Here is a 22,403-nt window from a genome sequence, read left to right as displayed (position 1 = left end):
TTTGTTAATAACTAAACTGTCCAACTAAGAGGCCTGTTCTTTGCATGTTGTGCCTTACTGATAAATAGGAAATATGCTACTCCAATATGAAATTAAGTACAACGATATTCCAGAATTAGCATATGGCTGTTCCTCTCGATCACAGCCTTTAAACTTCATGGAAGAACCACCATACAGAAAAAGTTCTAAAGTATGAATAATACAACTGTGAAGAAGCCAAAGAGTATGTACTAAAAATATAGTACTTTCAGAAAGTTAATTAAAATTTTGAAACAGTCTTGAAATGCAAATAATAACTATAGTAGGTAACTGGTAAAGGAGGGAGGAGAGAGGGATTGGTATTTGTAATGAGACATCTATGAATAGAAGACAAAAACAAACTTGTGGTTTGGATAACCACATGGAAAATGCAGTGAGATTTTATTTGTTAACTGAAACTGGATGATGCCCAGACAAGGAAAGACCTGTGGCTGATAACTGTTATGGATCTGTTGTAATTCTAAAATCCTGTATGTAGCCAACCAGTCTCTCCAGCTTCATGTAACTAGATAATATTTCAGAGTAAGAAAATTCCTGTTTTTACTGTACAGAAACATAAAGCAGTGGCTTAGAAAATGAAGGAAATAAGAGGTACTGTCTCATAGGTACACCATGCTTCCTTTAACTGGTAATGTCCATGCACTCGAGAGAGCTTCATGAAATGTTTTGTCTTACAGTTACTTCGTAGAGCTTGGAAAATAAAGTATGTGAACACAGGAGGAGTCCCTGCAGCTTTTCTCAAATAATGAAATGGGAATTTTAGATCTCTTATTGCACAGTTATCTAATTTCCTGCACTTCAGTCTTACTCATACTCTAGAAACCCCCTAATATAAAAAGCGGCAGTTCTTCCCTCTGAGTGGCTCAAGAGGTATCAACCGCAGCCCACAGTGGCACAGTACTGTGCCTGCTAGTATCTGCTGTGTGGTACGGACCCAGACCAACTTAAATGGACTATTGCTAGCCCGTCTCTGCCTTCTTGTATCTTGGAAAGAACAAATGTGTTTTTCTCCACAGTTCACCAGAAGTGGAGAGTATTGTTCAGCTTACCTGGAAGCTGAGAGTTTTGGGATGTACTCCCAGAAGGCACATCTGCACCTCTAGAGACAAGAACAAAAACCAAGAACACCAGCGTAACTTTCCTCCAAATTCACGTAGCTGGCATGTCTTTCTGGTGTGTCTGTGTAGTGCTTTTCTCTCGCCAAGGTGCCTTTGAAGGTACAGACGTGCATTTCTGAAACATTAGATGTACGTAAACAGGAGGAACTAAGACATCTGAACTCTGACTTCTCATAGTCCTTAGCTGTTCTTGAGGTAGAGAAACTAAGAACAACACAGGACATAGGGATAGCTGTCTAATAAAAAAAACCAGTGTTTTTGTACTGACCTGCTTAGTAAGAGGCTTGCAATATGTTCTTATTTTCAACAGCCCTCAACTTTGATCTGTAGTAGTAATATACTCTTTTAATCTTAAAAACAAACAAGCAAAAGCTTCAAATCTACTCTGAGGTATACAATTTGTTTACCTGTTAATCCCCCTGTTAAAAGGGGAATTGTAGTTCTTAGCAAAAATAGCAAGGTTCATCTTCAGGAGCTGAGATGACAAATATTAAAAAATACATTAACCGGTCTTCAGGTGCATAACTAGGCCAAACAAAAAAATCTAGAGGCTTACAAGTTGGTCATTACAGTGTCTGACTTTTAGCTCCTAGAGTCCTTGTACAGTTTATAGGAATTAACTGCTTGAAATAGGTAATCCAGAAACCTCAAATATGCCAGCATGAGCATCTGAACATAGAAACAGTCTGAATTCCATGGGGGGGGCCCCCCCCATTCAAAGATGAGAGTCAGGACTGCAATAGCAAAGTGAATTTACAAACCACAAATTTAGGGTGAACTCCTATTTCTTCCCTCCCCACCCCTCTCTTTTTTCTTTCCTTTTTCTGAGTTGGGGAGTACTAATTACTCTTCTTTTAAAACTAAGCCAAAGTAGGCAACAGCGAAGTGGTGCTTGCTTATCTTTTACATTCTATCCAAATGTTGGGATGCCTGTCTAGAAAGTGGCAGACGCCTCCTTCCTCTGCCTGGAGGGTTCAAACCCACACCTCCTGCAGCTGGGAGACTGCCCTAACCAGCAGGCTGGATGCTGGGACGTTGCGGTGCGCCTCGCTCGTCCTGTGGAAGGAATGTCAGACGGGTAGGGCTGGGGTGAGAGTACAAAGGCAATGTGTTTTTTTGGTGGGGGTTTTTTCCCTTCTTTTTGTGTGGACCGTGACTGGGATGCTTTTTGGAGGAGAGGTGAGTGGGCAGGCTTAAGTACAGATTTCAGCTCCCAGTATTTACATCAATAATGAGTAACGTAAAGTGCATAAATACTAGTGGAAGCAGAGAGAAACCTGCAATGACTCTTCTCTGTGAATATGCCACATCTGTCAGATGTTTGGGTAAAAGAATGTCTTTTTCAAAGCCCCTTCCTAGTAAGTTGAGATTAAAATGTATTGCCGCATCATTAGCATTTAAGGATGGGAGATACTCCCATCACCTGAAGGGCCAACCTATTCAGCTGCAGCCCAGTCCTCAGCATAAATACTGAGAGAACCACTCAGCGATGTATCACTCTCTCCAATTAATTTTTTTTCAGCATCTTAAAATATACCCACTTATTCTTCAAACAACTATGAATGAGGAATCCCAGGAAGGATTTACCAGTTAAAATGCATTCATTCAGCCAAATTTTGAGAAACCGCCTGTTATTTCTAAAGTAAAAGATGGCAATGAACTGCCTTGCTGGAAAGATTGCATAGACTAATGCACAGCCTGAAGTAAGCTTGAGCTATAGATTTTAAGCTTCAGCTGGGAAATGGTAGAAGACCCAGTTGGATGATGGAATTACCTAAGAATGCAAGACATTCCCCAAGTTTCTGAAATGGGGGAAACCATTCTGAGTGGTTCAGCCCTGCAGGTAGCTGTGTACCAGTGAAGTCTAAGCCTGCACGATCGGTGGTCTAGAATGAAGGCAGGCATGAGGCAAAGGCGGTAGGCGTCTTCAGAAACCAAAGTGTTATTAGAATTATATGCCTCTTAATGCAGTTTTTATTAAAAAAAAAAAAAAAAAGTTTTCATCCTTATGATTGAGTTTATGATGCAATTAATGTAATGCTGATCATAGTCTTAGATGCATAACAGAATCTTCACCAGATACTACACTTTCCTGAATCACAAAATGTTGAATTATCCTATAGAAGGCTGGTCAGCCTCTGTTGCCAAAAAAAACGATGCAGAAACATGTTGCCTATTTCATTTGGAAAGCAGAAGGCTTTCCAGTTGCTGGTTTAGTCAAACCTTCAACTTTCTTTTACCATCATAAATAAAATCTTAAAAGGTTTTCCTACAAATTAGGAAATTTTTAATCCTAAAAATTACTGAATTTAGAGAGAATTTAAATACAGTGCAAACAAAATTTTGCAGTATGTAGCTGTTGTAGTATGCAGTTTAAATATCTGAGTATCATTCAGAAGAGTAGATTGTTTCTCTGCTGTTTTTAGTGATGACATGTTTTTGTTGAACTTGACATGTAGCTAAGTCCTGTAATGCTTTGCAAGCTAATGATCTTTGCAGGACGAGTTTAAGATCTGCTTTGAAATTTCAACCTCCAAGTCGGTGTTTACAAAAATACTCCTCCTTTGTGATTGAATCTCAACCTACATGCATAGATCTTATGCATAAAACAAAATTCAGGGTTTTTTGTCTAGGGAATCCTTTGTACTTCACCATTTGACAAATCAGGTCTCTGCTCAGAATATGCTTTTGGGGGAAGGCAGGCTGTGGTGACAGGTTTGAGAATGAAAGGGAAGTTTTGAATGTAAGTACTGCCTACAGTGGGCAGGCTCTCCAAAAGACCATATTGCTTTTCTCTGGAGATGGTCATAAGAATATGCCTGTGGGAAATTGTCAGGACTATCAAACAGTGGGTTAAAATACTGCTTTGCTCCCAGCTCTTGCATACTTCAGCATTAGGCTTTTAAGGCCTGTCTTGTCTCAAAGGAAAACAGCTGTTTCATGGTGTTCATAAATAATACAGACAGTATCTTGTGGGTTCCGCAAAATACTCTATAGTTTCCTTAACCGTGTTACAGACTCATTTCAGAACATCAGTACAGGCAGTCTTTAATGGTCTGTCAGTTATCAAGATGTGCAAGTTCAAAATCTCCTGTGCAGTGCGGTATTTAGAACAGTCAACCTCCTGGCAACGCTGACATCCTAAACTGGCGTGCTGAGACATGAATTTTTCATTAGTATGGTTGCATACTGCTGGAATACATGCTTCTGAGAAGTGTTCGTGTTCACCAGCATAAGCAGCAGTGGGAGACATAAGCCATACATATGATGACATGCACATGTGCATATATAGTGGTCCCACCACCAATGTGGGAAAATAGAAGTATAATTATAAATTTTCTCCTGTTGTGCAAGAATTATTGTAGAAACATTCTTCCCCGACATTCCACTCATACTTGAGCAAGTGCGGTGCAGCGGTGTTGTGACTTGTGCTGCATGAACAGGATGTGTCTTTTAGTAAGTGCATCTGCACATATGACAGATACTTTTGCCAAACAGAAATACAGATGTTTGTCAAACTGAGTAGTTTTGTCATAACTAAATATATACCTTCTTAATTGGGAAAAGCAGCTAATTGTGTGTGTAATGTTTTGATATTTCTTTAAAACTTTTTTTTTAAGTCTTTGGAGTAACGTGCCTGCTCTTAGAGCTAATTATGTCAGCAACATGTGTTATACAATGAAGCTTTTGAAAAAGAGCTACGAATGAAAGCCAATTTGGAAAATGTCCATTTAGAGTAGTAAGCATACTCTAATTTCAGAATGTAAGAATTCTCCTGTGCTACATCACAATTTACTGCTAAATCCATACAGCTTTTTGAAGCTCCTATGTGTATGTGTAAATTTCTATTATTTTAATCCATAGTGATTTTAGTGCATTAGTTGCTAATTCACAGCACAATCCTGTAATTTCTTAAGAAAAAAATAACTTTTGTCATGTAAGTATGAATTACATGACCCAGTATAATTATCTTATTGGTTAATTATCTCTCATTAATCCTAGGAAGAATTAGACCTCTAAAGTAGAGAAAAGGTGGCAAGATACTTGCAGAGATGCAAAAAATGCTTGCACGTCTAATTCCTGTGGTAAATTTTTCACAAGGAAGGAATTTCTTCTAATGTTCCGTGATGATATTAAGGAATGGAGTTGTAAAGGAATGGTATATAGAAGAACTACACAAAATGAAGAACCTGAACTTATGAACACCTAGGTCTGTTTAGAAAAAAGGAAAATTTCTTTTTTTAAGAAAGTCTCTTTTTTTTTTTTTGAAATCTGAAATATATGGCAACAGAGTATAGTGATGGTTAGGGGGGAAAGGGCAGGATACCATAATGTGAATGATGCCTAGGGGTATAAATTGCTGTAGATCGGTCCCTCTCCACAGAATTGGATTTTGCTTTTTTCAGGTTCCTGACTCAGAACAGACTTAAGATGTTGGTGCTTAATTCTAGCTACATGAGTGTTCCATGCCCTGCTCAGATGAGTATGTGCCCTAGGAAGGTAGATGGGTTCTATTTCATCTTGTAATAAACTGCATAAAAACAGGGGTAGGCTTTTTATTGACTTGCTTTTACTACTGTGGCATCATGAGAGATTTACATTGATTGTATTAGCAGTCCGTCTCTCTAAGAGCGACCCTCTGGTGTCAGCTCAGATACTGCAAGTTGGCAAGGTGGAACAGCTTGGGCAGAAACTGCCATGCAGTGCTTTCTGCCACTTGCTTTGTGAACCTTGTTTGATAATTCTAGAAGCAATTGCGTTGCAGCTCCTGCCGTAGAAAAATATATTTAATGCTGTAGTGTTTGCTTTCTTCATCTTTTCATGTTTGAATTCTGGGCACAAGTGGAGCGGGGGAAACTCCCTTCCTTTACTGGGACACTAATAAACAAGAACAGAGGAGAAACTAAGGGCAAGATTACCCAGACATTTTTTGTTTCTACAATAATATGCATTTCTGTTTTCTTGAGGGTCGGTCATCCCACTAGCTTCCGAGTTTTTATTGCTTTAAGAAAGGAGAATTGAAATTGCATACAGGGTGTACAGCAGAAACATGGGTTTGGTAGAGTGGCAACGGATATCTGCATCTATTCAGTTTGAAGTACTACATGCTTACAGTAAACAGGGTTGTATAAATTATATAATGATGAATTAAGGCAGCTTTAGGGTTTGTTGCCTATTTTAACACTGGGGTGGGGGAGGAAGGAATAAATGTGTCTTGTTTGAACTTGGCTTTAGATATTGGAATTGTTGAGGAAGATGGTGACAAAGGAAGGCTTCAGTCTAATTTGGGTGCTCTGTGAGTCTGAATATCAATTCTGAAGAGGCAGTAAAAGTTAATGCAAAGAACAAAGTCTGCCATCAAATTTTAAAATCTTCAAATTTTAGGAGGAGCCTGACCCTTCTTTTGAAGTTTTTTTTTGTTTTCTTTGCAGAGGAATGGGTAAGGGAATCAACAAATAAGACGTTTTAAAATTCAGCAACTTGGTGAGACTTTTTTTTCTTTAAAGTTGACTAATACTGCAAAGGGGAACTCTTGTTGAAGAAATTGCTATCAGTTATGAGAGAAGGTCATTCTCATTAATGCTTACGTCTGCTAGATTGTTGCTTAGATGTGTGATGTTGTGTTCTGCTCACTCCACTGCATAGCAGCGGGTTCCTAAATGAATTCTTCAGCAGTAACTATTAAAAAATACTTCTGTGATAAAATCAAGTTTTCAGGAATATTCTTACAAGAATTATTGGGGAATGTTATACTTTCTCACTGTCTGAAAAATGAGCATCTGTGCTACAACAAAAATGGAAGGTCCCAAATAGCAGGCGTGACTATAACCCAGTGATGGTATGAGTTTGTCAAAGTAAGTATTCTGTTAAAAATGGGCTGTTCAGGAGAAAGTATTTAAAATAGAAACCTAACACTGTTTGTAGAATTCCTGTGGCTCTTGGCAGACCCATCACAGTGCTTTTTGAAACTAACAGGCAATGAAGCAGTTTTTTCTGTTGCTGGGTCTTAATCAGTGCTACCTGTGTCTAGAAGTGTTGTTTTTTTCTGGAAACCACAGCAGTCTGTAGACATAGGCATAGATGCAACTTAGATTTTATGTAGAAGGTTACATTTAGACTGATTGAATGAAATAGGTGAAATTTGTTTTCAGTAAATATTCTATTGCTATCTACTAGGTCTTTCAATGTCTTCCTTTGAGGCATGTTGGACTAGATGACCTTTAAAGGTCCCTTCCAACCCGAACTATTCTATGTCAAAGTTCTTCACAAACAAACTATAAGTTGATGAAACCGGACTTTTGCTTTGTAATTAATGCACAACCGTACCTACATGACCTTACAGACACGCTCCTCTTTTTTTCTTTTTTTTTTTTTCCTTTGATTTGTCAGTAGGTCCTACCTTTTCCCTAGTTATGCAGTGGTTTTACAGGCTGTTGGGTTGCATTCAGTATGTTATTGTCAAGGGCACATTGGCAAGCTGTGACATTTTCCTGGGATGGACAGGAAGGCAGAAAGATAAGCCAACCGTGTTGGAAGTGTATGGTAGTTGCAAAGTAAAAAGCCTTGAACCTTATGATCATAAAGATTACTTTGTCAGGTCGTATTTTTCGTCTTGGACGTCTGTTCCTGTTATCAGTTTGAAAAGATAAAATGTGAGTTGTTTCTATGCATAACCTCTTTTTTTAACCATTCTTATCATTGTTCATAGTAGCTGAAAGTACAAAAATGTAGACCTATAAAAATGCTTAATGTTAACTGCACAGATTACATATATAAACAGCCTATATATATATATATATATAAAATCATCCATAAGTAAACTTGCACAAGTAAATACGGATAAGCTAACCCTTTTAAACTTCTCTGGTAGAAGGTTTGTTATAATAAGTAAACTGCATATAGAGAAAGAAGTTCTCTTTTGACCTTCTGGCTATTTTTTTTCATAGCGCAGGTATGTGCTCCTTTCTTATACAGGTTATTTTGTCATTTTGGAAAAAAGATAGGAAGGTATGTTTAAGAACAGTGTAGATTATCCGTGAGTTCAGATGGGTTCCTCTGGGTTGGATGCCATTAGCTGCTGTAAAATGCAAAACCAAACTCTTGGCTAAAAGTATATGGGAGTTATTTCTCAGTAATTCTTGAATAAGACGTGTACAGCTTGTCTGGATGAATCCTGTACTAAATAACAGCAGTAGGAAGGTGTCTAGATGTTGATGAGGTGCTAGAAAAAAATCAAAACTTGAGCTATGCTTTTCAAGTGTTACATTCGTGTGAGGGAGGAATAGGACTGAAGTTCTCCAGGTTCAGGATCAGCACCGACAGCAGGCTTCTTCCACCGCCCCTGCTTCCAGCATCTCCTTCCTTTCCACTCTTGTCTTGGCCTTATTCTTACTCCAGGTAAGCTGGGTCCATTTTTGCTTTGCTCTTGCCTGGGTGCCAGCCTGGGATTGTCAGGACTGTAAGGGCTGGGAAGCTTCCCTGCTGGACTTGTGCTGCTGTGGAGAGGCTCTTGCATAGAAAGGTCCCCAAAGACTACAGTTTGTACCTGTTTAGTTGCTCTGTGGATGTTGACTATACGCAGGCCTGCTGGTGTGGGTTATGCGGGCTGAAAAGGCCTGGATGTGCTTCTAAATGCTATTGTGGTAAATCTCACTGAGTTGGAAAACGCAAATTTTATTTAGAAGCTGTAAAATGTGTCTAGCAAAGCTTAGGTACTAATAGCAAAAAACCCATCCCTGACACGAAGCAGCCCCACCTTCCTTTTCCTGGTACATTAGCTCTATGCTTTCAAAGCATCAAGGTGGTTTTTAGTTTGTTGGGTTTTGGTTTTTTTTAATTCTAGTACAAGTGTTCAGCAGTGATGAAATGTTTCCAACTTCTATTGCTGAAACAGTAGAATCACTTTGAAAAAAACTTTAAAAATAAACATCTGTTGTTCAGTTTTTAAAACCTGCAAATCTACGTGAAGTCTTTCTTCCTGATACTTTTCATCTGGAAATTGTTATCGTTAGTTTCTTGGGGCAAAGATTCATTGAATTTTTAACTTCAAATACTTTAATTGGTCCTCAATTTGTGGAGCTCATAATGGCCCTGTGATTTAAATAGACTAAGATACAATAATAGTGTCCTCTTAGAAATAGTAATTGATGATTTATAATCAGAAAGGTCTTCTCACAGGCTAATTGTTTTGAATGTAGGTTGGAATAAAGTATTAATTTATGTATATGTATTAATTTTTAAAAAGGAAAGTGGTGGGTGTTTTACCATACTTTTTAAAAACTTCTGGTTTGAGGAACTCTGAAGTTAGGTTTCAGCCTGGAGTCAGTTTTTACAGCTGTAATAAATCCCCCACAAAAATGGCCTGTTCTAGTGGAAGTGACAGCAAGCCCTTAATCAAAACAGTGGAGTGGACACAATTATAAAAATTGAATAAATACTTAAAGAACTGTACCAAGTGACAGCTTTTCAAAATATGATGCTTTCTTTAAAACAAAAAAAACCCAAACAAACAAACAAAAAAAGATTGCTGAGCGAATCTCCAAATGTTTAAGTACACCAAATACAGACCAATTAGAAAGGGCCGTGATAGACTGTGTCCTATTACTGAACTCTACCCGTTAAAAAAAGTTTCCAAATTGATTTTTAAGAACCACCTGTTGACAGAAGGCAGCGCTCCTGCCAACCTGACAGCTCACAGTCTGCGCTGTGCGATGGGGGACGCTTTGAAAGAGCAGCTGGCCGAGGCAGGTTTCTGTGCCTCTTCAGAGGTTCTGTGGCAGTGACCGTGAGCCATTGCCCTCAGGTCTAGGAAAGAAAGAAACTGCTGTTAGGGAAATACATTGCCCTGGACTAAAATTTAGTCCTGTTTGCTGTGATGTTTAAACATAATCTGGGGAAGAGCGAGTATGGGCAATGGCTGGTGGGGGGTGAAATGATGATACCAGGCAAAAGGGAAGTTCTGGCTTCTATGTTAAGGTGGAGTGTCACCAAATGCAGCAGACACCTGCCTGATCAAAGTGCAGCAATTGCCAAGTTAATACTATTGGATGGTGCTGCATAGGCCCAGATTTTGCAAGTTGGTGGCACATAGTTAAGCTTTATTTTCTTTGTATGATGTTCCTTAAAGTTCATGTTGGGTGGTTAATGCTGGTTGTTGCACCCGCAGTCAGTGGGGAGATGTGGTTCGGGGTTCCAGGTACCATCCAGTGACTTGAAGGTTTGTGTGGAATTCCTTGCTTTGCTGCAGACATCCTGCACCGTTTTGGGCCTTGTTTCCATATACGCTTCTGAGCCCCATCTGTAAAAAGGGGATAGAGTTAGTTCCCTGCCAGGTGTCTTTCCAACAGTCTCTTTAATGCCCAAGTGCTAAATCAGAAGTGGGAGAGAAAGGATGTGAAAGAACGTAAAATCAGAAGCGTTAGCCTTGCCCAGCTTCTAGTGCATGCATGCCTGTGCGAGATGCCTTACGTATACACACCCATTCTCATTGGACCAGTTTGGTCCTGTTGCAGTTTGCACCCCTGTTTTATCCTGCCTCAGTTTGACCCGTGAGCCTTGCTGGTGAATGCAGCCCTTGCCACTCAGGACTGCATTTGCAGAACGTATAGCTGGAGTTAGGTCAGTTCTGTTACTTTTATGTTGATTCCTCAAAGTTACACAAATGCCAGGCTTGAACTGTAAAGGTATTTCTCCTTTGTTTAACTCTGTGCAAATCAAAATAATTAACACTTCCTACATTTTACTTGTTCTGAAGATCTCATACAAAGATTGTTAGTTTTTTGAAAAAAATCTGTATTAGATGCTCATAAGACAAACAACCACAGAATCATTTCTTGGCTGTACGAGAAGTGAATTATGATAAAATAGTTTATCACGGCCGATAGCAGAACGCTGATAAATGGCTCTGTTTTTTCCTGTGTTTGTCTCTGGGTTTGGGTTTCCATCCCGTCTCCCACCCTGTCCAAAGAGAGCATGGACAAGAAACTGTCGTCATTGTAAACAAAACTAGATCTCGTGTGACACGGCATTTCCCTAACCTGTCTCCTGCTTGTTTATACAGGTGCCTATAGAGGAATGCGGGTATTTTAAGTAAAGCGTCAGACCTGATAAACACAGAAGTGAAGGGGTCACATTCTAGCAGTGGTGCTCCCCATCAACACTTGCAGCATTTTAAAGCTGCAAATATAGGCCATTATTTTCCCTTTCGTGTGTATTACCAACAGTGGAAATGCAGACTTGTAAGTGTCCTTTAAATGTGTTTGTGTATTTAGCTGTTAGACTTTTCTTCACGGCTCAGCTCTTCCCCCATTTCAAGGCGCTCTCTCCTTTTCACAGGAAGAATTTCACATACCAGAGTTACACGTGTGTTGTTTTTTCAGTCACTGTTTTTTCTCCTATTATCTACATCTGCATCTTGTATCAGTGTCTCTTCCTGTTTTGTGGATATGATATTTTATAAGCAAAAATAAATTTGGGAAGATACGACAATTCATGTAGATACCGTTATGACGGCAGAAGTCTGCGGTTCCAATCCTCCCTGATGCATGGATCCCAAAGTTTGCCTTTGCTCTTGGCTATAGGGAGGTCATCGGAGACAGCAGGGTGAGAGTTGGAAGCTGTCTTAAACAGATGCTTTTCGTCAACAAACATCCTTTTCATCTCCTTTTGAAAACACTTTTTTTGGTAGCGATATCAACATCCCTGCTAAGAATAGGAAGTCATGGTGTTTACTCTTGTTAACTTAGCATAGTAAGAGGGGTATGATTTTTTTAATACATATCAAAAGCGTGGTTTGAGGGCATTTCTAGAACTCTACTCATCCAGGGCAGGCAGTGTAATTATACCTGGTTTTTGAATGCTTATGTCTGTTATTTATAAGAAAATAAGGTGTTGATTGTTTTTCTTGTATGTGTCTCTTGTTTCCTGCTATTGCTATAAAAATGTTAAGATGTATACTTTATGGGTGTTCAGTTCCTGCAAGTACTCCAGGCTGAGCAGAGGGGTTGTTCAGGGTTACGTCCAGTCGCTCCTGCCTGCTGACAGTGACTGAGGCAGATCTCTTCTTGTTGACTGTTCTTGAAAGACTTCATCTTAACACCTCCCTCTGCATTTTCAAGGCTTTATTTTCAGCTATTGACTTAGATTTTCTGGGCACCTGAAATTCAGAAAGAAATTGGATGTTAGTTAGATGAATAATATGGACTTAAATCCTGAACACATCATAGCATAGTTAACTCTGTAGATGGATGACTGAAATACATTCATGTTTGAGGCATGAAAAATAGTTGTGAAATTTTCAAGTGCAGTTGCTAGTTCTAAAATGTTTACGTATTTTGGTTGGGATTTACAGGTCTAGTGAAGGTCTGATGAGATGGAAAGTTTATCAATGGGTGAATAAATAAAAACAATAAACGGTAAGACTAGTAAACAGAAAAAGAGAAAACCTGAAGGAGAAGCTGGAATGAATGGCGTTGTTCAAGTTTGAGCGGAGGAGGCAGGTTAGTAGGGCGGTATTTTTGAAGAGGTCTTTTCCTCATGGATTTTCTTTGGCTGTGTTTCTTCAGATGTGTGCAAAGCCTAATGCTTTTTTTTTTGAGTCACTATGACTAAAGGACTTCTAGTGCAACAGAAGAAATTGTTTTTTTCCTGTCTAGCTAACTTTCCCATTTCCACTTAAAAGTGCATTGTCAAGTAGAATTTCATTCGTGCAAGCATTCGGGGATCTGAGTACGAAAGGTTTATGTTTAAATTTGTTCAGCGCGGGGAGAAGTTTACTGTGAATGGATGTGTAGTTTTTATTCTCCCTAGCTGCAGCTGATCTGGAGGCAAGGTATTAAAGAAAGCCACTTCTAGTTTTCATGAGGATGGCTTCAGCTTTGTGCTTAGGTTTTGATTTTTAAAATATTTTTTTGAGGTTTTTTTGATTAATGTTGTTTTGGACAGCCAAAGTCTCTTTGGAAAGCTTGCACTGTGTGGAATGTGTAGTCTCCCTGCTGAAATAAAAACTCAGAGGGGGTAACTGAATACTCCCTGCCGTCAGTGCATTGCCAGCCTGAAGAAAAAACAAACACACTTACTGAGAACAATGAACATTCATTGAAACCCTAGGAGACGAATTTTTGCCTTTTTTCTTTTTAAAGACAAAAAAAGACCCTGTTGAGGTCTTCAGGCCCAGGTGGCATGGCCCAGGGGCTTCTCACCTCTTGTCATTTGGTTGGTACCTTGCTCAGGGCATAAGGGTCGCAACTGGTTGGCATCTACATTTTGGAGTTTAAAATGTGTCCTCCTACAAGATATTTACCCTCTTTTTTTTTTTTAACCTCTGTTTGACCTTCTCCCTACAATTCTAGTGATTCAACTCTGACTTTCATTAACATTTTCGTGCTGCTTTTCTGACCTACTGGGCTTCAGGCCTCCAAACGCAGTTTATTTAGTAGTAACCCAGAAATGCATCTGAACGCTTGGAAGACTCGCAATTGCCTGTTAGGAGGCTTTTGATTCATGAGTCCCCAGCTGCCTCTTTTCTTATTCAACTCTGCCTGACTTCAGGGTCCCTCATATGGCAGCCACTCCATACTTGACATCCCTGAACTGAAATCTTTCCTTGCATGTAAGTGATTTCCACTGCTGCTCCCTTGTTTTAAACTTTACTGAAGATTTGCAGCGATAATTCGGTATTCTGGTAAATTCTTGATGTTCAGAGGATATGCAAGAAGGTCAGAGGCAGGTCATAGCTTGAGAACGAGATGTATGAGGATGTATAAACTTGCTCTGTCTTTAATTATCTCTGTTTTTATTAAGATAAGAAGTTCTGGAAATGTTTCATTAGTATTAATAATGAGCATTTCAGAATGGGGTATAAGACTAAGCATTTTATATGGCATTCTTTTTGGCTTAGATTTACAGGTCTGAAGATTTTTAAGAACATTTATCCTACACTTACATAAAGAGAGCTTTTATGTGCCTGCAATGAGATTGCTGGGGTGTATGAGATCATCCTAATGTACTTTCATCAAGAGATAATTGCTTTATTTTATTAGGTTATTTAATTTATACTTTGGTTGCTGGAGTGTCCCTAAAACCTGTACTGTGAGCTTTAGAATTCATGAAATTAAGCTTCCTCTGGATTTATCTCGTCGTTGATTGACTTTGGTGCCTCAGAAGATGGAAGTTCTTCATGACGCTTTCTGCAGTTGGGGCAATTACAAGGATTGCTTCTTTGTAGGTTCACTGGCATTTAATAATGTGGGACTCAGAGATACTGTAGTCAAGGCACAATATAATGAAGACATAAATGAAAGTCTTTGCTTTGAAGACAAAGTGTCAAATCTACAAGATGAGGTGGAATATGGATTGTGAGCAAGTGAGGGAGGAATAAAATTAAGTGCATAGATCATGAGCCCAAGCAACTGAGAAGCTGGAGGCTGCGTCAACAGCAAAGGAGATGGGAGTAAACTGAGAAAGCCGAGGGCCTGAATTGCAAAGTGTTCAGCACCTACAGCTATATTTGAAATCAGTTCAAACTGTTGGTACTTGCTAGTCTGGCTGATCGAGCTTTAGGGATTTGTTTTAAATTTTAAAAATGGGTAACTGGTAATGGGTTTGTTTCCTTCATCGGGGTGGGAATTGCCAAAAACTGACTCTTTAATTTATCTTGTGAGTGTTTTGCCATATGTTATGAATAGTTGTGTAAAAATTCAGTGCATGCAAGAGATGTCTGTGGCAGCAAAATAATCTCCCGATGAATTTCCCTTGCTGTGTTCTTCAGTAGTGTGACATGCTGTTTTTTTCTTCCTTGGATCTCAGACCATCATCTCTTCTTCTAGCCAGAGCTATTAGTTAGCTGTATGGACTGTAAATTCTCAGATATTTTCCTAAATGTTATGTGCCTGATGAAAATCACTTTATTTTCCAGACCAGCTTGTTATGCCATATTTTGGGGTTTCATAGCATGCCGTATTTTTGGAGTTGACTCTGTGGTTAACATTATTGACTAGATGGTTAATATTATTGGTTACCTTCTCTAGAGAACCAGATGTTAAGATTCCTGCCAAAAGCTCTATTTGCAGGTATGATTACCTGTCCTGTATTGAACGGAGCTCAAGATCACAGATGCTTTTGACTCCCAAATTTCCATCGAGCTTTCTGGTTTTCTCAGGTTTCCCCCCTTCCATTTCTTTCCTGTTCTGATTGTCTCCATATCATTACTCTCTTTATAGCATTTTTAAATGCATTTTTTTAAGTCATTTTAACCACTTAATTACTGTATTGTATGAAGCTGATATTGAAAGCTCATTAACTTATTTTAAAGGTGTCACTGTGCAACCTGAATGATTCTACCATTTGATATGCTTTTTCTGCAGATTGAAGATGGGAGCAAAGCTGCAGCTGTGGACAAGTTACTGGCTGGGGATGAAATCGTTGGCATCAATGATGTGGGCCTCTCTGGTTTCCGACAAGAAGCAATCTGTCTGGTGAAAGGTTCACACAAGACACTGAAGCTTGTAGTAAAAAGGTAAGCTTGTGTCGTTCAGCTGGAAAACCAAATGTGTTCCAGGCTATAAGCTACTGGGCAACTAAATTTGCCAAGACTTGGCAAGATAATGACGTTCATTCAGTGTTATTAATGTGCATATTAAACAGACCGTGGTATGGAAACTTTTTTTTTGTCATTTTCACTTACGACTTTTAAGTTCACACTTTTTTTACTAACTTGAATTAAAAATAAGTTTCATAAAATAATTTTGACAAAAATGAAAAGATGTTAAAGTAGGTTAGATCTTGTACCTTCTGAAAAAAATTCAAACCAGGAAACTTGAACAACAAAATCTTTCTCATTAATTTCCTACTCTGATGAATCAGAACTTTCTAATTAATTACTTTTATCAAATTATACCAACCAGTCTTTCATGAGAGAATTTTGGGTGTCTGTTAGAATCAAAAAAGAATTTTGTTGCAACACTGAAAATGCTGAGAATTGGGGTTTGACAGGTGTGATGATTCAGTCTGTAAATATAACCACTGTTGGAGGCTGTCTTAACTGAGGACTATCTTTTGTGAAATAGCACTGATAGGTAAGAGAGGTACAAAAGCATGCTTTTCACCTTTGGTTTAAGAAGGTGTTTTTGACAGAAGGAATTATGGGAACCTGAATCTCTTTCACAGGTGATAGCTTATATCCTCACCAATAGCTACTTCGGAAGCTCTCCCAAAATTTTTGTAGCACTAAAGCTAATAAATGCAAAATAAAATGCATTCACAACTATTATAAATCATGTTGATGTTCAGCAGTTTCAACGTGCACTGGCTATTCCAGTAAAAGCACTTTTGCTAGCAGAGGTTACATCAGCTGTTGCTGTCACAGAAAGGGAGAACTTCAGGGCTGAGAAGTTTTATAGACATTGAAGAATCTGCCAACACAGCAAGTCTTAATAAAAAAAAGCTTCAGACCAAGTGGAAAGATTCCCTCTTTCTTGGTGCTTTTCAGTTTTATGACAGTAGCTTGCTCAGAATCTGTGAATTCTGATCTGTCTTTGGAAATGGCAGAAAGTTTGATGCTGAAATGCCCTCATAAGAGACAGAGCTATGCCATTCTTGTCATTCACAAGTACTTCACTCCATGCATGTGATTTTGGAGAACTTTCATACAGCTAATCAAGCACTGGTTTGCTGCTGGGGATTTGCGGCCATTCTCTGCAGGCAACAGAGCCCCATTGCTATGCATGCCTGTGTGCAGTTTGGTGCAAAGCTGATGGATTTTCGTCAGTCCTTTCTTATCCCTCCTCTTTTTCCTTCCCTAGCACATGTGCAATGGGCAAACGTAACCTCGCTGTTGTAGCCAAGAGGCTGAAATAGTGGCTGTCGTTAGGGAAAACATTTTTGTCTTCATGAATTTAAGATTTACATAGCTCCCAAAAGAGGCAAGAACCTTTTGGGTCATTGTCAAGCCTGCACAATATTAGATAAAATTTCATAAAACTTACTGAATGAAATTAGCTAGGGTTTTTGTCTGTGTTTTTTCAACTTTGCTCTTTCTCTTGGAAAGTTGCCTTAGGACATCAGTCCTTTGACGGTCAGAAACCTTTTAACACCCAGTCTCATTTTATTCTTGGCCAACTTGTTCTCATGCACTGCTGTCTGTGTGCTGAAATAGCTTTTCTTTTCCTGTTGGAAGTTCAAATGATGCAGGTTTTTATAAAAGCCTTGTTGCATGCTTTCTTCCAGAAGTTATAGCTTGAACAACAGTATTGTTTTGTTCTGTTTGCCCTAAATCTTAGGCTGAATTTTTATGAGTGCTTTAAACAGTCCTGTCTTTAAGCAAACCAGTTGTTTAGTCTCTGTATGAGCACTCCTACAGGTCTGGATTAAATTGGATCAGGGAACTGATCTGACTGCAAAATTACTTGGGAAGTAGGTTTTCAGCTGGATAGGACCACCACTTTCAGAGGCAGTCTGCACTTTAATTAATTACAGCAATCTTGAAATGGCTGCCTTAGCATTTTAAGACTATTTCAGTCTTCTTTAGATCCACCCTTACTGTTCTCTGGGGAGACTGGGAATAGTCCCCCAATTCCCTTTCATTGAGTTACATACAAGATGAAGTATTGATCTGCAAGTCATCATAGCATCTTTTTGTCTGCTTGCCCTGTGTCCTTTGTCTAGCACTGTGATGCTTCTCTATAGCATTGATTTAACATTTTTATTTCCTGTGGGTGTCAGTGTGATAATCTGAAGCGCAAAATAGATAAATGGTTTGAAGTTCAACAACCCAGTTCTGAAGGTTAAAAGAATCTTTGTTTTAATCATGGCTGTCCTTGCTATCTGTGAGAGTTAGCTTGGGAAGCCAAGATCTAGATTTTGTGGTTAAAACTTTTTTCCTTAGGGTTGTTTGTGGTATCTGTTTCTAGACTGATCCAGAAGTAAAAAGCCAACTTTTTAAAAAACTATCATGGTGTGGAAAAATTACTTTTTAACAGAATTCTTCTGGAAAGTAGAGAACTTCCTTCCTATTAATATCAGTAGAATTAATCCAGAAAAACCAGGTTTTATTTATCACCGCTGAGAAGCGTGTCCAGGTGAAAGTCATCCGTACGGGTCACTCCTTCATGCAGTAATGCCACATCCTGATCTTACATTGGTCTAACTATCTCTGTACCTGGGAAGCTGTAGGGCATGCTATTTTTGGTTTAGAAGTCTAATGTACCTACAGCCAAGACCAAGTGAAAAAGTTTTGCCATAGTGAGTAACGTGTTTCATTCACAATAATTAACTTGTGACTGTGGCAAAAGTTTCTCGAGGCACTGCTGTTGTTCAGCAGTGGTAGCTGCTTCCACAGAATTATTTTTACCCAATATTTTTAAAGAATCTGATGCTTGACTTGCATAGGGAAAATGACATTGGTCTCTAAAAGTGCCTGCAGTACCAAATACTCAGCATAAATGTGCTTGCTATCAGCATACACGCTTTGCTGTATTTTTTGGAAACGTTGCATAGTTGTGGTCTAAACCAAATCAGGACTGTGCAACTGGCTCAGCAACAAATATGATCTTTAAGTAGTTTACATATATTGATGGTTGAACAAGTGCATTGTACTTTTGGTCTTGGATTAAAAGAGGACTCGGGAGGCTTTATGTTGTTTTCTCAAGTGGATTTGTCAAAACAACACATCTTAATTGTTAATAGAACTGATAGTTCTTCAGTGTAGTATTGAGTCGTTTCTTGAGTAGATTCCTTTCTTAGGAGAATGGAAAGGAAAGTGTGCTTAGGACATTTCTTACAAGAATTGTATGTGAATTTCTCTTTTTTTGGAAAAGATGTGTGCATGTCTATATATACACATGTAAAATTGTTCCGAGTGTTGCTACTGAGGTGGTTACCATATTCTGTGTAATCTAACAGTTCTGCATATGCTTCTAACTTAAATTCCCTTCTAGTTATTAAATATAATCTCCATTCCTTTGCACATGCTAGACATAAGTGTATACCACAAGTCCATGAAAGTTTGGAATAATTTTTCACTATGAATTCATGAGACACATTAAACTGTTAAAAATTGACACATAGGTAACACTTCCATTTGTGGTTTATCAACGTTAAAAGGAAGGTGGGATTATATGGCCTTTGGGAGCCACCCTAAGAAGTTATGTGTGGTTGTCCTGTTGGCTGCTTGAGTCGTCTATTAGTGGCAGTGGAAACAGGTGGGCAAGGGAGGGAGTAGCCATGGACGACTTTTCCTCAGGGTCTGCTGGTGACGGGAAGCTGGACTTCTCAGTTTAACTTGACCAGCTCTGCAGGTACTGCCAATGCCTGAGAACCAGCCTTAAAGTTCTGGAGTAGTTCTGGCCACATTGCATACACATGCGAGCGGGCGTGTTTTCTTTTTCTTTATATAGCATTTCATTTTGGTGCCTTTATGTGGCGAAAGTGCAAGCTGTTTTTGTAATGCTGAGGAGTCCCTTGTTACAGGAGAGGGAAGGACAGTGAGAGCAAACACACTTGCCATCAGAAGCGTAGTCTGAATGCTGAAATTTACTGTGCAAAATCCTAATAAGGGAAGTGAATGTCATGATACGTGAACTATAGACACCTAGACATGGGAAGTTAGGGTAATCTTTATTTGCATGGCACTTCATGAAGACAGACAGCCATTTAATTGAAGCACAGCAGAAGGAGAGTTTTTAATTAATGTCCCAAAGACTCTGAGATTGTACAGTACTGTCTCAGAGACCTGAACAGAAATCCAGGAATAAAAATCTGGCGGTCATTTACAGCGTTCAGATGGGAGATCACTGAAACTTTGTCATGTTCTGAGCAGAAACATGCTCAACACCACCAATGACCTTTCTGTAGTGGGTTTTGTGTAACTTACCAAAGGGATCTAGTCTTACCTGTTTTTGACTTGTGGAGCAGCTAGCTGTGCACTTCGTAGCTCCTTGTGACTGCAGGAGTACTGTCAAACTTTGCAATATCTATTTGTGAGATGACTTGGGAAGATGAGGGATTTGTGTTTTCTGTACAATTACAAGATACAGACGGAGGACTGTGAATTCTGCCTCTTACCTGTGTTTGGCCACTTGATAGTTCTGGTTTTGTAGATATCAACATAGTATAGGAAACAAGTAGAAAAATACATGTAGTTTTTCAGATTTTAAGCAAGTATTACACATATTTAGTCCACGGTTATGGTTAAGTATTGCTCAATAAACCAAATGCATTTGTGGAGAACCACTGTTGAGTGGGAGTAAAATCTCTTTTGCCATTAAATTTTATTCCATTGCTTCTGGAACTAGGGTTTGTTACGACAGAACAAATAGCAGTGATTTCTCTCTTCTTGCCCAGTAGCCATAATTCTTCCTTTTTGAAGATTGACCTTAGCCTTGACTGACCAAGAACAGATTTTATTTTTGTTTTAATGCCTGTATTTTCAGCCAGACTTTGGAAATAGGTAGGAAACTGCAGTTGGGCTTTCCAGGGCTGTTTCTGTATGCACATGCCATTGCTGTAAGAAGGCGGCAGGTGTGATAGCCCCTCTCTACCCATGTTTCTTGGAATTGACATGGGCGTGGAACAGCATACGCCTGTGCAGATCTTTGGTATACACACTTTGTGAGTGGGTATTTGTAACAGATGCACACAGCTTTCGAGTTCAAGGCTTGAACATTTCTGTGTGGCTGCAGTTGGTGGAAGGGCTGGGCTGTTAAATTCCCATTTCGCAAATTCACTGAGAAACGGGTCAGTGCGTTGCTGTAGGCCCACTCTTCTGCACAAAGCAGGATGGCCAGTTTTAAATGTGTGCCAGATAGGTGTCATGGTTTAACCCCAGCTGGCAACTAAGCACCACACAGCTGCTCATTTGTTCCCCCCCCACCCCGGTGGGATGGGGGAGAGAATCAGAAGAGTAAAAGTAAAAAAACTTGTGGGTTAAGACAAGAACAGTTTAATAGGTAAAGCAAAAGCCACGCACACAAGCAAAGCAAAATAAGGAATTCATTCACTACTTCCCATCGGCAGGCAGGTGTTCAGCCATCTCCAGGAAAGCAGGGCTCTATCACGCATAATGGTTACTTGGGGAGACAAACACCATCACTCTGAATGTCCCCCCCTTCCTTCTTCTTCCCCCAGCTTTATATGCTGAGCACGACGTCATATGGTATGGAATATCCCTTTGGTCAGTTGGGGTCAGCTGTCCCAGCTGTGTCCCCTCCCAGCTTCTTGTGCACCCCCAGCCTGCTCGCTGGTGGGGTGGGGTGAGAAGCAGAAAAGGCCTTGACTCTGTGTAAGTACTGCTCAGCAGTAACTAAAACATCCCTGTGTTATCAACACTGTTTTCAGCACACATCCAAAACATAGCCTCAAACTAGCTGCTATGAAGAAAATTAACTCTACCCCAGCCAAAACCAGCACGATAGGATGTCTACCAGCCCCTGCTGGGTAGACCCTTCCTGGGTCTTGTGATGGAAGGAGGAGCAAGCCATGTGTGTCGGGATGTGTGACAGGGCATCACCAGGGCAGGGCCTCTATTTCTGTCCTTTGGTGCTACCGGTGAGCTGCCATGGCTCGCGGGGGGATGGCAGGAACCAGATAAGCACAAACATAACGTGTCGTGCAAATTGCACAGCACCTGCAGGCCTGGTTCAGGAGCCCTTGGGGTGGATGTCCTGTGTTTTAAGGAGTGCCTAGCAATCCCAGCAAGATCTCTCTGTGAAGGAGTGGTTAATAGAGCAACTGCCAAATAAGCCACTCTGTATGTGCATGCTCGGTGGAGGTCCACAGAGGAGGCTGGCTGGCATGGAGCTCCCCCTCCGCTTAGGCATGCCCCCTGCCTTCTCCACGGCCAAACCCGGGGCTGGCCAGGCCTCCACTGTGCTCCTCCTCCTCCTTCAGTTGTGTGATCCTGCGCTACTGATGGAAGGAATGGACACGACAAAAGGAGGAGTGCACACTTTCATCTTATATTTTCAACAAAATTATACCTTGGTAGGGCCCTGATGGGGACCATTTCCCCTGGTTGCCTAACTGTCAGTGCGGTCACTTAACCAACACGGAAACAAGTGTGAATCTGTGTTCCCTTCACCATGACCCTAGCAATACCACCCAGGTGTTCAGATGTTCCCCGTGCCAGCTGTCTTTTTGGTGGGGTGTACATCTAAAAAGCACTTTTATTTCTTAATTTTCTGCCCACCTCACCCATCTCTTAGTTGCGTTAACATGATTTGATTCATGCTGTTAGTGACACACTAATGGACG

At 39.9% G+C, this 22,403-nt stretch overlaps 1 protein-coding gene across 2 annotated transcripts in view; it reads left to right on the top strand.

Moving 5' to 3' along the window:
- The window catches only part of SHROOM2 (shroom family member 2), a 134,769-nt gene that overhangs the window by 38,041 nt on the left and 74,325 nt on the right, over nt 1-22,403 (top strand). For both annotated transcript variants that reach the window (XM_076357804.1, XM_076357796.1), the window contains exon 2: nt 15,521-15,672. In XM_076357804.1, coding sequence (XP_076213919.1) covers nt 15,521-15,672 — 152 coding nt within the window. The remainder of the gene's footprint in view (nt 1-15,520; nt 15,673-22,403) is intronic.

Source organism: Aptenodytes patagonicus, chromosome 1, assembly GCF_965638725.1.
Source record: "Aptenodytes patagonicus chromosome 1, bAptPat1.pri.cur, whole genome shotgun sequence".
Lineage (NCBI taxonomy): Eukaryota > Metazoa > Chordata > Aves > Sphenisciformes > Spheniscidae > Aptenodytes > Aptenodytes patagonicus.
Note: the sequence above shows the minus strand (reverse complement) of the source record. Positions and strands in the feature narration are given on the sequence as shown.